Below are 12,474 nucleotides of genomic sequence, written 5' to 3' on the forward strand. Positions count from 1 at the left end.
TCCTCTACTACTTGGTGGTATATTACAAGCAAGAGATGTATTTAATAGAGGTACTGATGTACAGCGTAGAAGTATCTTGGGAACAGATTTAGGGCTGGAAGCTGTTCTCAATTACACTGCCGTTGATCTGGATTAACGCCGTTGGTATCAACGGGAGGAGGACTCGCCTGAGCTGCCCGTAGGCAGGTGCCACGCTTGCGCTTGCTGGTGGGCTGTTGCTCTTCATGGAAGGCTCCATACCCCAATTTAATGCGAGGGCAGAACTCCCACCATGTAAACGGGCAAGTCGGCGAGCCCCGGGGTGTAAAGAGGCACAGAAATGATGGCGATGAGGAACGATGAAGGTGAGAGCCCGCTGTGGCTGGCCGACGGAGGGTTGCTGAGCGGCACGGCGCGGGTCTCGGAGAGGCGGAGGTGGATGCGCAGGGCTTCTGCTCTTCTCCTGGGTAAACAGCATCGCCTGACGAAACTACCTCCAGCGATGCCGGCCGGGATGCTCCTGAAGCAGTGGGAGACGCGGCGGTTTGCTGGGGTGCCGCAGCACGGGGCGGCTGAAGGGAAGGCGGGGAGGAAGAAGAATAATAATTCCGTCTTAAATAATCCAGGTTAATTTTGTGTGAAAATAGCCTCGGCCTTTAAGCTTATCTTTAAGCAAGGAAATCCAGAAGTATTTTCAGGTGGCAGTTCCTTAAGTTGTCGGCAGAGGTGAAAACACAGTGAGCCTCTGGAAGGGAAAGCTAAGCTTATTTAACTCCTTATAGAAACAGATATTGCAGGAAAGCCATGTTAATGTATAGATTAGCAGGGTTGGAAATCAGCGGGAGAAGCTTTAGACATTTTACCTCCGGGTTTTTCAGCACAATCAGTTTTTATGTCAAGTCGTTGTTTTGCTATTTCCATAAATTCCTTGCAGTAATTGCAGTGGTTTCCAGCAATATTCAGAGTTTTGCTGCTGGATGGAGCGAGGAGGCTTTCATCAGAAGTGCTCCAGGACAGCTCTGTCAGTGCCGAGCATCGCTGGAGAGAGACAGCAGCTTATAAAGTGGCTTCTAAAACATTTTGTCATCATCTTAAATTTGAGCAATAATTGATGTCGGTGGGTGGCGGAAAGGGTGATAATTGGTTCCTGTAAATCTTTTAAGTGCATTAGCAAGCTGTGTTTGTAACAAAATATCTAGAAGTTTCACTGTGGATGCTCAAGCTTGCGCAGGTTGCATGTCGCCGTTTGTTTTGTTGGTCACGCTTTACGTTAAGGGTCTGTTTATAAATAACACTGGTAAAAGATTAATGTACAATTGCTGCATCTCCCAAGCATTGTGTGCCTGCGGGTGATGGGTTAGGGGTGGCTGGGGGAGTCCCAGATGGTCCGGTGTGGTGTTCGGGTGGTCGTCCGTCATCCCCTGTCCTTTGCAAAGGATGCCTGGGACAGGACCTGGGATGCCGCAGGAGCACCCGGCGCAGGGCAGGGGTGGCTGGTGTCCCCATCGGTGCCATGAGCGTGTGGGTGCTCAGCTCCCAGCCTTGTTCAGCGGCAAAGTGTGCTTCTCCCAGGGCGTCCTTCTGCACAGCGGCGCCTAAACTCGGTTTTAGCATCTAGCCAGTGCTTTTTATCTTCGGATTGCTTTCATTCTCCCGGCCTCCGAGGGGGGAAGGATCCTCAGCACAGCTTTCCAGAGGCAGAAGCCGAAGCGGGTAGGTTTGAAGTGACTCGCCCGGGACGAGCTGGAGGGACACTGAGCTGGAAGGAGATCTCGGGAGCCCGGAGTCCCCGTGCCGCCTGTGAACACCCCTGTCCCAGCAGGGAGCTGGTGTCCTTTCACTCTCAGTCTTTCAGAGATGCTAATAGACAGGCCTACATCATCTCAGAAGTGCTTTCCTTTTTTTTTATTTAAAAAAAACAGTAATTTTGCTTGTTCATACATATTTTTACTGAAAAGTAGACTCCAAGGTTTATAGCTTGTGAATCAGCTAATGGCATAGCCTGCAGTCCTGATGACTGTTTGTTCATGAGCTGCTTTATCTCCAGGTATCCTCCACAGGGTAAAAGGATTTATTGTTTCAGTAAATTGATTTTAGTGGAGCACAGTTTAGTCAGAAATAGGTCTCCGTTTTGTGAAAGGTGGCTCTCCAGCTATTTTTTTCTCCCCGTGCAGTGAGTCAGCTCACACCACGACAAGGAGTAGCTGAGAATTCATTTAGCAGAAGAATATTGCTCCTTCATGCCACATAAATTACGATATTACAGAAATAATTATAATGGAGAGCGGCGTTGTGTAAAGGAATGTGCCTGGTGGTTCTCCCAGACCCGGCGCCGTGGCCCAGCGATCCCAGCTCCTTTGGGATAAAATATTTAAATCTTGTGTTTCAGGTGCCATATGGGCAACTGCTGCGAGGTCTGGGGGAGCTGAGGCGTGTGGGGTCGGGGACGGGACCCTTGGGAGCTCTTTGGGGATAACAGGGATGCCGGGCAGCTGCGGAGCCGCAGGGATCGTGGCAGAGCGTGACGGCAGAGGTATGGGGAAGAGTTTTCTGCTGGGAGCAAAGTTCAAACGAAAGGCCGGGTTCCAACGCGTTTTCCCTGCCTGAATCAGATCTGGAGACCTCCTGCAGCGCATCGTCGTCTGGTGCCTGTTCTCCTCCTCCATTTCCGAAGCAAAGTCTCCCTCCTCCTCCGGGGGATGCTTCCTTTGGCTGGGTACATGCTGCCCGCCGGCACCCTGCTCTGGACCGAGAGAGGATGGCTTTTCTCCGGCTGGGATGCGGTGGGAGGCAGTGCTCCCTGGGTGACAGTCCTTCCCACCGTGGGGGTGATGTCAGGGGTGTCCCATCAAAACCAGTCATCGTTAACGCGCTCAGTGTTAATGGGGCGAGGGTATGGGTGGCCTCCTGGAAGGGGTGATGGGACATGGAGCTTTTGACTCCTGTGTCTGTTTTGAACATGGCTCCAAATTGCCAGTGATTATATTGGTGTGAGATGGAATTCTCACTTCTGGACAGAAGTGTCTCCCTCCGGACAGAAACTATGGAGAAGTTTGCCGATACACTGCCTGGCTCTGCGGAGGCTCAGAAAAGCTTCGTTTTCTCCCCCACCTTTCGTACAAGACCTTGGCATACCTTAACCAGGTAAAAGTACGTTCCTCTTGGTCAGCAGGTAGAGTCCACCGTCTGCGTGATGGTCTCAAACGTGACTTACTCCCTGAATGTCACTGGATTTATTCATTGTAGCCAAGATTAGTATCTGGGTCTTTGCTTTTCCTTCCCCAGGGACAATAACAGTGTCACTTGTACGTGTACACAGGGAGTGTTTTGGTGGAGTATTTTCTTGTTTTTGTGATTTCGCTGGCCACGATCAATACAGATAGAGTTTTCGCAGCCAAAAAGATGACAATTTTATGAATGGAGTTTAATAGCACAAACTTTATAGGATGCAGAAGGAGATAAATGGAGCACAAATGGAAAAGCACTTCACCCCCAGGCCCCATTGTTTAGTGTTTCATAAACGATTAATCGCTTCATCCCCATCAAGTGCAATTGTCAATTCAATAAGCTCCGAGGTATTCTGAATGGCGCTTGGCAAACGAATTCCTAATGTAATTACATCTAAATGGAGTGTGAGAGCGTGCGTGTGTGTGCGCGCGAGAGGGAGAGATCTATATTTTTCGATGTAACGGTATAACAACTACATTGCACGTAGGCTGATAAGGAAACCCTGCTGGGGTGCTGGTCTCGCTCCGGCGCGAGAGTTTTGGGATCGGTGGGGACTTTCTCCCCAGGGTTGAGCTGGTGATGCCGGGGCATCGCTGTGGATGGAAAATGCAGGAGATGCGATGGGAGCCGGTTCTTTCCACTCGAGGTGAAACGGGAACGGTGACGATGCCAGCGCGATCCCGGCGATGCCAGCGCGATCCCGACCCTGAGGGCAGGTCAGGGTCACGATTCCTGTAGAAACCCCCATCCCTTTCCTTCCTCATGCTGCCTGCAGCTGCCGGCTCTCTGCCTGCCCTGTCCCCTGAGCACCGGGCAGCTCTAGAAAGCACGCGGTGAAAAGCTCTGGGAACACTTTAATGATCGTTTTGCTTTCCAGAAGAGCAGAGAGAGCAGAACCTGAAATGTTGGGAGAAAGGGAGTAACTCCAGGCTGACACTCCGGTACCCGGGATCATAGTCACAGATGCAGACTTGAAACGCTGACCAAGAGGAGTATATTCTTGCCGGGCTTGTTTAACGCTCGCATAAAGTCATGCCGTGGACCAAGTGCAACTCGGGTGGTGCGTTTATAAAGGGACGCGATTAAGGCAAAACCAATGCTCTGGCTTTGTAACCCGCTCCCTGCCCTGTCGCATCCGACCGGCACGACGCCAACAGCGAGCCGGTGGCTCCATCCCGGCTCCGGCGCGCGGAGCTCGCCGTGCCGCCGTGCCAGCGCAGGATGCTTCCCATCGCTGAGCTCCGGCAGCCCCCGGGCAGCCTGTGCCAGCCTGGGGCTCTGCAGAGATCCCGCGCCCATCGCAGGGGCTGCTCCGTCATAAAACAGGTATTGTCAGGTTCCTCGGCGTGTTGCGGCACAGCAGCCCGGGCGCTTGAAAGGGTTGTGATAGGGAACGGTGTTGTCTGTCTTAGATGGTATCTCAGACTCGACACAGACGTGTAAAATGCCAGGCTGGATGTTTGCAGAGACTTGTCAAGCCAAGGGAAACGGTGCCAAGGCGAAACGTTGGGGAAGAGCTTAAAAAGGCAGACAATGGTGTGTTTGCTTGCCGAGCTCGCCTACGGGTTGCTTTTCCCCCTTGACAGAGTTTTTTCAGCTGGTCCGTGGCCATCGGGGGAAGGGGCAGCCCCTGCCAGCCCCATCCAGCTGGAGGTGCTGGGAGCACTGGCCGGGACCTCCGCGGCCCCGTCCCTCCCCAGCCCCGCGGACCTCACGGGGCCCCAGAGCTCGGCCTGGGACAGGGACATCACGCTGTGGTTCGAGAGATGCCCAGGATGGAAGATTTCTCACTGAACATTTAATGAGTAACTGCTTCATATTAGTACTTCCTCAAGCCTGTTTTTTTCCCCTTCTCTGCTCATAAATCAGGTATTTTCTGCCATTGCCTTGCAACGAGAAAGGTGGACAGCAGCGCGGGTCGGGCTGCTCCGCTGTCTGGCGCATTCTGGAGCATCCTGGCCGTCATCATGGATAATACACGCAAATGAAATGCAAACATTAAATGTTTTTTATCGCATCTTGCTGGTATCTCCGTCCCCATCTCTGTGCCTTCCCTGGTGATGAAATAGTGCTCACGGGGAGACGGGGTGCGGTGGGGGCTTAACTCTGCCTCTTTCCCATCGTAGAGAACCTCACTCCGGCTGCTGACAGATCTTTTCCTTCTCTTTTCCCTTACCTGGAGTGACCTCACGTTGCGTTTGTGGCACCGGGATCTTTGTGTGGGGGTGAGAGGCAGCACTTTCGGGAGCAACGTTCAGCGTGGCACCGTTCCGGTGCTGCCGAGCTCCTGGCAGCAGCATCCCCCCTGTAACAGTGGCTGGGTATTCTGCTGCTGGAGCCGCTGCTCTCAAAAAGCCTCTCCTGGTTATTGGCCTCATATTCGTGGTTGTCAGCCTGGATAAACCTCTGGTAGAGCACCTCTGCCACTTCTTTCCACTAAAGGTCCTGGTTTGGGGGGGATAAAACACAACACAGCAGTGTCTGACCTTCTGATTTCACTAAACCCAACCAGGAAAAAAATAGGTTATTTGTCCTCAATTTCAGCCTTTGGCTTCAGTTTTACAGTGCCATTTAATTGGCCTTAAAAGGGTCAATTTTCAGTCTCAACAATTAAAGCATTGACTTTGTGTTGCCAAAGCTTGTCTGAGCCCTCGCTGCAGAAAGCATCTTTGCAAAACTTGTCTCCTTGAACATTTAAACTGTCAGACCTAATTATCCGCATTGCTTCAGCTGAATGGGTTTCTTTCCTCTCAGCCAGCAGCAATATTTTGTTACTGTCTATGAAATATAAACTGCAACCCGAGTTAGAAGCAGTCGTTTTCTGAATCGCCGCTCTTACCATCGCCGTGGATTTGCCTCTTGAGTTGCAATCTAAAATGCTCAGCCCTTTGCAAAACGCTCCCTGAAGGCGGGTGGGCTCCTGCGCCGGAGCTGCATCAGTGTCCTCCTCTGCCTTCTGCCTTGCAGAAAAGCCCGAGCTGGACGAGATCACCCTGGAGCGAGTGCTGGAGGAGCTGGAGACCATGTGCTACGAGAACATGAACATCGCCATCGAAACGGAGGAGGGTTTGGGCATCGAGTACGATGAGGACGTGGTGTGCGACGTCTGCCGCTCGCCGGAGGGGGAGGACGGCAACGAGATGGTGTTCTGCGACAAGTGCAACGTCTGCGTGCACCAGGTGAGCCCCCGCCGCGGGGGGAGAGCGGCCGGTTTCGGCTGTCCGCACATCACGCTCCTATACCCTCCTCTGGGTTCCTGCCATCCCCCCCGTCCCCCTCTCCCCGAGCTGCCGTAGACCCCTGTTAAGCTTTTCTGATGGATTCCCAGTGCGTCTCCAGTGGAGCGAGGATAGCAGATGGGGTCTTGGATAGCTGGCAGGCAGCAAACTTGCTTTTCGTACTTTCTTAGCCCCAACCCTTCATAAGTGCCCAGAGAAATACGCAGCCAGAAGTTGAAAACCGCTTCCTGCGAGCTTGCTTTGCCCCCTCCTCCTTATTCTCTGCTCTCTGTGGTATTTTATTTTGTGCCTTCTCTTCCATTAGTGTGCTTATTCTTCTTTCTTTACCCCATCTTTCTTTATTAAACTGCCGTAGGATCTTTAGCACCCAGGGGTGACCAGCACCATGTTCGGGACTGGCTGGTGGGCTGGGAGGGATGTGGGTCTGCAGCCCTGCACCCACCCTGCACTCACTGGAGGGGTGGGCTTGCATGGACCTCCAGCCTCCTCCGCAGCGTTATACTGGGGGTAGTAGGACCTTCCAGCTCCCCCAGCGCTGTCTCACATCGCAGGATTTCTGTCCCAGCTTCCCTGCTGTATGAGTGTAGGATTTCATTTTATTTTGCTGCCTGGGAGGAAAATAATTTTATTTTTAGAATTGAATGCAAATGCTTCAAGCCCTTGCTGGGGGGGTCTCTGGGCTCCTGCGCTTGGGGAAAACTTGACAAGGAGAAAGCAGCCGTGCAAGGGTCTCCTGGGTCCCGTGTGGGTCCGGGGATGTTTTGCTGGTTGTGCTTTGAGGGGAAGCACTGTGCAGTGCTGGAAGGGCAGCCCCTGGGCTTCACCCTCTGTGTGAAGGGTTTTGTTTTTGTTTTTTTTTTTCCTCTGAAGAGAGCCATTTGCTCATCTTTTGGGCAGCTTTTCCATCAGCGCTTCCTGGAGGTGGGAGAGCGTTGGAGATATCTATACTTGCGGGAGGTGGGTGTTTTGAATGGTTTCCATCAGTGAATCAGATTCCACAAAATACCAGGACGATTCAGGGTTGGGGTTGGGGGGTTTTTTTGCGTGTTGGGGTTGGTTTTTTTGAACAAGCCCAAGTGGCAATGTCAGGCTGGGAGCTGACACGTGCCGGCGGGCAGGGGCTCGGGGGGAGGCAGTCAGCGTGCGCAGGGCTGCCGTGGGGACGTACGGACCCCCGCTGTGCCCGCCACGGGCCGTGGGACCCCGCGGGCTCCGCTTTCGGCAGCGGCCGCGGTGCTGGGAGCAGAGCGGTGCTGCAGAAGGGGATGCAACGGGCCGGATTTCGAGGCTGTTGAAAGAAAAGGGAGATTCTCTGTTGTTTTCAGGGGGCAGAGTCCAGCCCTGAGCCCGATGCCAGCCTGTAAGCTGCCTGCGATTTAATCTCTGTGCCCATTTACGCCCTAAGCCACAAAGTCCAGAGCCACAGCGCGGGGTGTTAACGTGGCATCATGTTTCTTATCTAACCTGCCCCGTGCCTTTGCCAGCCCCACATCCAAAACCCGCCGGGGACGATGCTTTCCTGCGGGCATCCAGGTGCCGATGCCACGGGCTTTGGGTATTTGGGCAGCGGTGGAGGGGAGCTGGGGTCTTGCGGGACACGGCCGGAGCCGTGCTTCATCCTCCTGCATCCCAGCGGGAAGGGGCAGAGGCAGGGTTGTGCTCGGACACACGTTGGTGAGTTATGGTGCTGGAAGGGATCGTTGTAATCATCTCATCTGCATAACACAAGCCATGAGGCTTGCTATTAATTAATTCCTGTGAAGCGTAGCTTTTAGAAAACACATGCAATCTTCATTTTAAAATTTTCAGCAATAAGGAATCTTCCACCCCCCCCCCGCTGCTAAATCGTTGTGGTTCATCGCTCTCGTGGTGGCAACATCGCACTTCTCTAGCATGGGAACGATCCATCTCCAGCTTCCAGCCAAAGTGCCGTGCTCCTGTCATTGCCGAATTCCCATTCCCTGGCGTGGGGATGTGGCCGAGCCCTCCTTCTCTTATCTTACATGGACCACACCAAGTTTTTCTGTGGCTCAGCATCCTCCCTGTTTTTTTGGTGTCCCCATCTCGGTGATGTTGCACCTGTGACAGGCACAGCGATACAAAGAGCTGCTCTGCTCCTACTCAGCATTGCTCTGGCTCCGTGTTCCCAGAGCACCTTCTGGCTGGTGCTGGGCTGGGAGAGCGTGTTTAGCTGATAACCCACCTCATTTCTAGAGCTGCTCCTTGTCCAGGACAGAGGCCCCATAGTATTTGATCCTAGGAGCAGAACTGCACCTTCAGCTGCTCTAAAACATCTAGGAATAAATAACCGAGAGCCAAGACTCTGCTGGAGATGCACACCTGGTCATAATTCCTCTTTTCCCCTGGATTTTGAGATCAGTCTGCCAGTTTATTCTCCTGGTAGTACATAGCAGGCTGATTTTTTCTCTGGTACTAAATCACATGTTTTATAAAACTCTGTTACAGAAATGATTTATCTGTCAGATTTGGAGGCACTGTGAAACACACAGTTAAGTCTCTCTGAACCATGTAGCCTCGCAGCAATAATATTACCTCCCTTAATTCCTTATTATCCCAATAATCTGTTCAGGAAGTGGCTTTTTGCCCTTGGAAATCACTATCAGTCAATTTGTGCTTTGGGGCAACCTAAAGTCATGTTAGAAAGTCTGTTCTTGGCCGGTAAAGACTGAGGGTACACTTTTCCCATGCTCATGCATCTCCACGTGCCCCCTCTGCCCTGTCCCCACCTGCAGCACTGTCACTCACGGTGATGGTGACGTGCAGCGGCAGGATGAAAAGCTGTTCTTTTTTGGGGTAAACTTCAAGAAGTGGAGTTGACAAATGCCTGGGCTCAATTTACGGCCAACAGCACTGGGGGTCCTTATCGGCGCTGCCCGCTTGCCTTCTGGAGGGACGTCAGAGCAGCCAGATCTGGAATTAATTACATCGCCTCACTTAAAATAGTGACACAGCCTCGCGTTAGCGCCTAAGGCAGTTGTCTGCCACTCTCTGAAAACCCTTTAAGTGCGAGCTATCGGGACCTGCCGGTTAAAAACTGTCTGGTTTTAGTAGTAGCTGTTTAATACAGTCATAAGTTACGGCCGAAGTGGAAAGTATTTTATCATCATCATTATGTGATATGGCTTATCATTTGGCTCTTCCCCAAGTACGGAAGAGAAATATTTATGAAACACTTTGGCTTCTCTGCATCCTGCACTATCGCAGCAGGTCAGGGAGCTCTGCGGGCGACCTGAGTCCTTTAGTTCTCACTCTCTTGGCCGAAGACTTGTCCTTGCCTCCTTTAGATTTATTGTCCTTTAGATTTATCATCCTTTATGGTTCCTCCCATATGATTTATATTCATGACTATCGTTTTCCCCTTTTTATCTTTCCATGGTTACTTTCGCTTCCCCTTTAGGCTGTGTTGGGTGTGTAACCAGTGTGGCCGTCTTTCTCAATCAGGGGTTGTGGCTTTTCAGCCCTCAGCTACCTCAGAGGTTTTCTCTGCATGGCATTTCTTAATTCTCGTCCTCGTGGGTCTGGTAGCTGTTCAGAAAAGGGCAGGAGATGAGCGGGCAGATGTCGGCACCGCAGAGCTGCCGGTGGTGGGGGCTCTGATGGAGCAGCCTGGCTGCCCACCCCTGACCTGGAGCTGGGCAGATGCTTGCCATGATACACAGCACGTTTTTATACTTAGCTTTTAATTAAAACCTAGGACACACTGATCCGGCATGAGTATCCATGTGAAAACAGGGAAGGTAGGAAGGAAGGAAGAACTTAACCTCGCTGTCTGTGACTGCGGACCTGCTTTACGTCTGCTGTTTATTAGGATGCCCAGATGCGGTGGTGATAAGCCAGCGGGAATGAAAAAGGTGGGAGTGAAGGAGGAGGTCTGGGAGGACGCTCATCCTGGGCTGCTGGGACTAACCCACCTCCCTCGTGTCTGCGCAGGCGTGCTACGGCATCCTGAAGGTTCCCATCGGGAGCTGGCTGTGCCGGACCTGCGCCCTCGGGGTTCAGCCAAAGTGTCTACTCTGCCCGAAGAGAGGGGGAGCGCTGAAGCCCACCCGGAGCGGGACGAAATGGGTCCACGTTAGCTGTGCCTTATGGATACCTGAAGTAAGATGTTTTCCAACCTCCTCTTGACGTGCGGGTGGGCACAGACCTGGTTTCCAGGTCTCAGCCCAGGATGTTCGTTAATGGTCTAAATAGTAAGTCCGGTTTGGCTCGTCAAGCTGTGCCGAGGTCAGAGCTGCGATGCCAGTCGGTCACCGGGCTGCGTGTTTAATTAGCAGCCAAGAGGCACCCTGTTAAGGGAGGACACAGAGGTGGGGTGCAAGGGCGTAGAGGTGGGGGGCATTCACAGGACCTGCCTGGGCAGGGTAAAGCTGATTTCATATGCCCATCCGAGATACACAGCAACATCCAAATGAGGAATTAGTTCATAGGAAACAGCAACATAAATTTTTTCTTCCATTTCATCCAAATTTGTTTCTGGTTTGGGGGGTTTGGGTTTTTTTTTTTTTCCAATTACAAGTGACCCTGAAAAATAAGAAATAAAAAATCCATCCCTCATTCAGACTGCCGCATACATCCCCCTGTAGGAGATTTGGGATGGCAACCAGTATTTACAACTTGTCTTTATTTCATGACCAGGTTAGCATTGGATGTCCTGAAAAAATGGAACCCATTACAAAGATCTCACATATCCCAGCAAGCAGATGGGCTTTGTCCTGCAGCCTCTGCAAGGAGTGCACTGGGACATGTATTCAGGTACGTAACTCGGCGCTGCAGAAACTCAGACCTCCGGGGTTGTGCCTGTAATAGCCGCCGGAGATTCTCGAGATGTTGGTGGATGCAATCTGGCCGAGGCTTGTTCCTGCTGCGAATAAACCTAATGACAGGGAGCACAAGCACCCATCAGACATCATCAGATGTTCTTTGCAATCATTTAATGTATTGAGTGCTAGGAATCTAGATTAAGTTTCTTTGCATAACACAGTGATGTTGCTGTAGTGACACTAATTACCGGGACTGCAAATGACCTTGGTTTGAAATCGGGAACCTCCAGCAGAAAGGCTTGGCATAGCTGCCAGAAAAGTGAAATATTCGTGAGACACATAGCCCCAGGTATTTCACAAACCAGTGGCGCTTGGCTGGGAAGCCTTTCAGTTGGGAGGATATCAGAAAACCCCAGGATTAGGTAGTCCTCACTAGCCTGCTGGCTTGGAAAATAGAGTATTTACCGTGTACTACATTCCCACATTTTCTCCACACCTAAGCAAACCAGTGCAGACATCTGAGCGCCCGCTCTCCCTGCAGCAGCAGCGTGTTAAAGAGGGGGCGAGACGTTCTCATTCGGACGGAAAGCAGGACACTCTGGGCTTTCCTATTACAGAAATGGGACAGAGCTTCCCAGGCCATAATCTCTCTTCCCCAGGCAGCAGAACAGAAGTTCCCATCCGAAATGCAGCACACTTGGTGCGAGAGCATTTGGGGAGCCTTGCTGCATCCAGTGATTCCCCCTGCTCGGCCAGCGTGATGTCCCGGTGGTCCCTGGGGACGGGCTGGGGGATCTGCTGCTCTGCGGTGCCGGTGCCTGTTGCTTTCATTGGCAGACCAGGCATCGGAGCAGTCTTGGCTTGCAGGGGGGTGGGGGATGGAATAGCCCTTAAGCTTTGAAAAATGGGGAGAAAGTTTGGGATGTGTACCAATTCCGACTGATCAGCTCCTGTACAGCAACGGGAGCTGCCCCCGGGAGGTCGGCGTACGCAGCAGTGACTCTTGGGGACCAGAATAGCTGGCTGGTCGCAGAAGGGCGATAGGAGTAGGAGGTCTGCAGGCTCCACTGCGTTTTTGCCACCGCCTTGGGTTTAATACTTTAAAGGGAGCTATTTAAAAGCAATCCCCTTAGCTTGAAATGAAATCTCACAATACTTCTTTAAATCTCTAGCGTTGACTCACTTCTTTTTTGATGGCTCTGGGTGGATCTGCTTATTCACCCTGCCAGATGGAGATACTGTGTCAT

The 12,474-nt window shown here is 52.1% G+C and overlaps 1 protein-coding gene across 7 annotated transcripts in view; it reads left to right on the forward strand.

The window, feature by feature from the left end:
* JADE2 (jade family PHD finger 2) overlaps positions 1–12,474 on the forward strand; it is an 84,237-nt gene that overhangs the window by 49,118 nt on the left and 22,645 nt on the right. For all 7 annotated transcript variants that reach the window (XM_052771966.1, XM_052771961.1, XM_052771967.1 and 4 more), the window contains 3 exons: positions 6,175–6,386; positions 10,398–10,565; positions 11,103–11,219. In XM_052771966.1, coding sequence (XP_052627926.1) covers positions 6,175–6,386; positions 10,398–10,565; positions 11,103–11,219 — 497 coding nt within the window. The remainder of the gene's footprint in view (positions 1–6,174; positions 6,387–10,397; positions 10,566–11,102; positions 11,220–12,474) is intronic.

Source organism: Harpia harpyja, chromosome 20, assembly GCF_026419915.1.
Source record: "Harpia harpyja isolate bHarHar1 chromosome 20, bHarHar1 primary haplotype, whole genome shotgun sequence".
Classification (NCBI taxonomy): Eukaryota; Metazoa; Chordata; class Aves; order Accipitriformes; family Accipitridae; genus Harpia; species Harpia harpyja.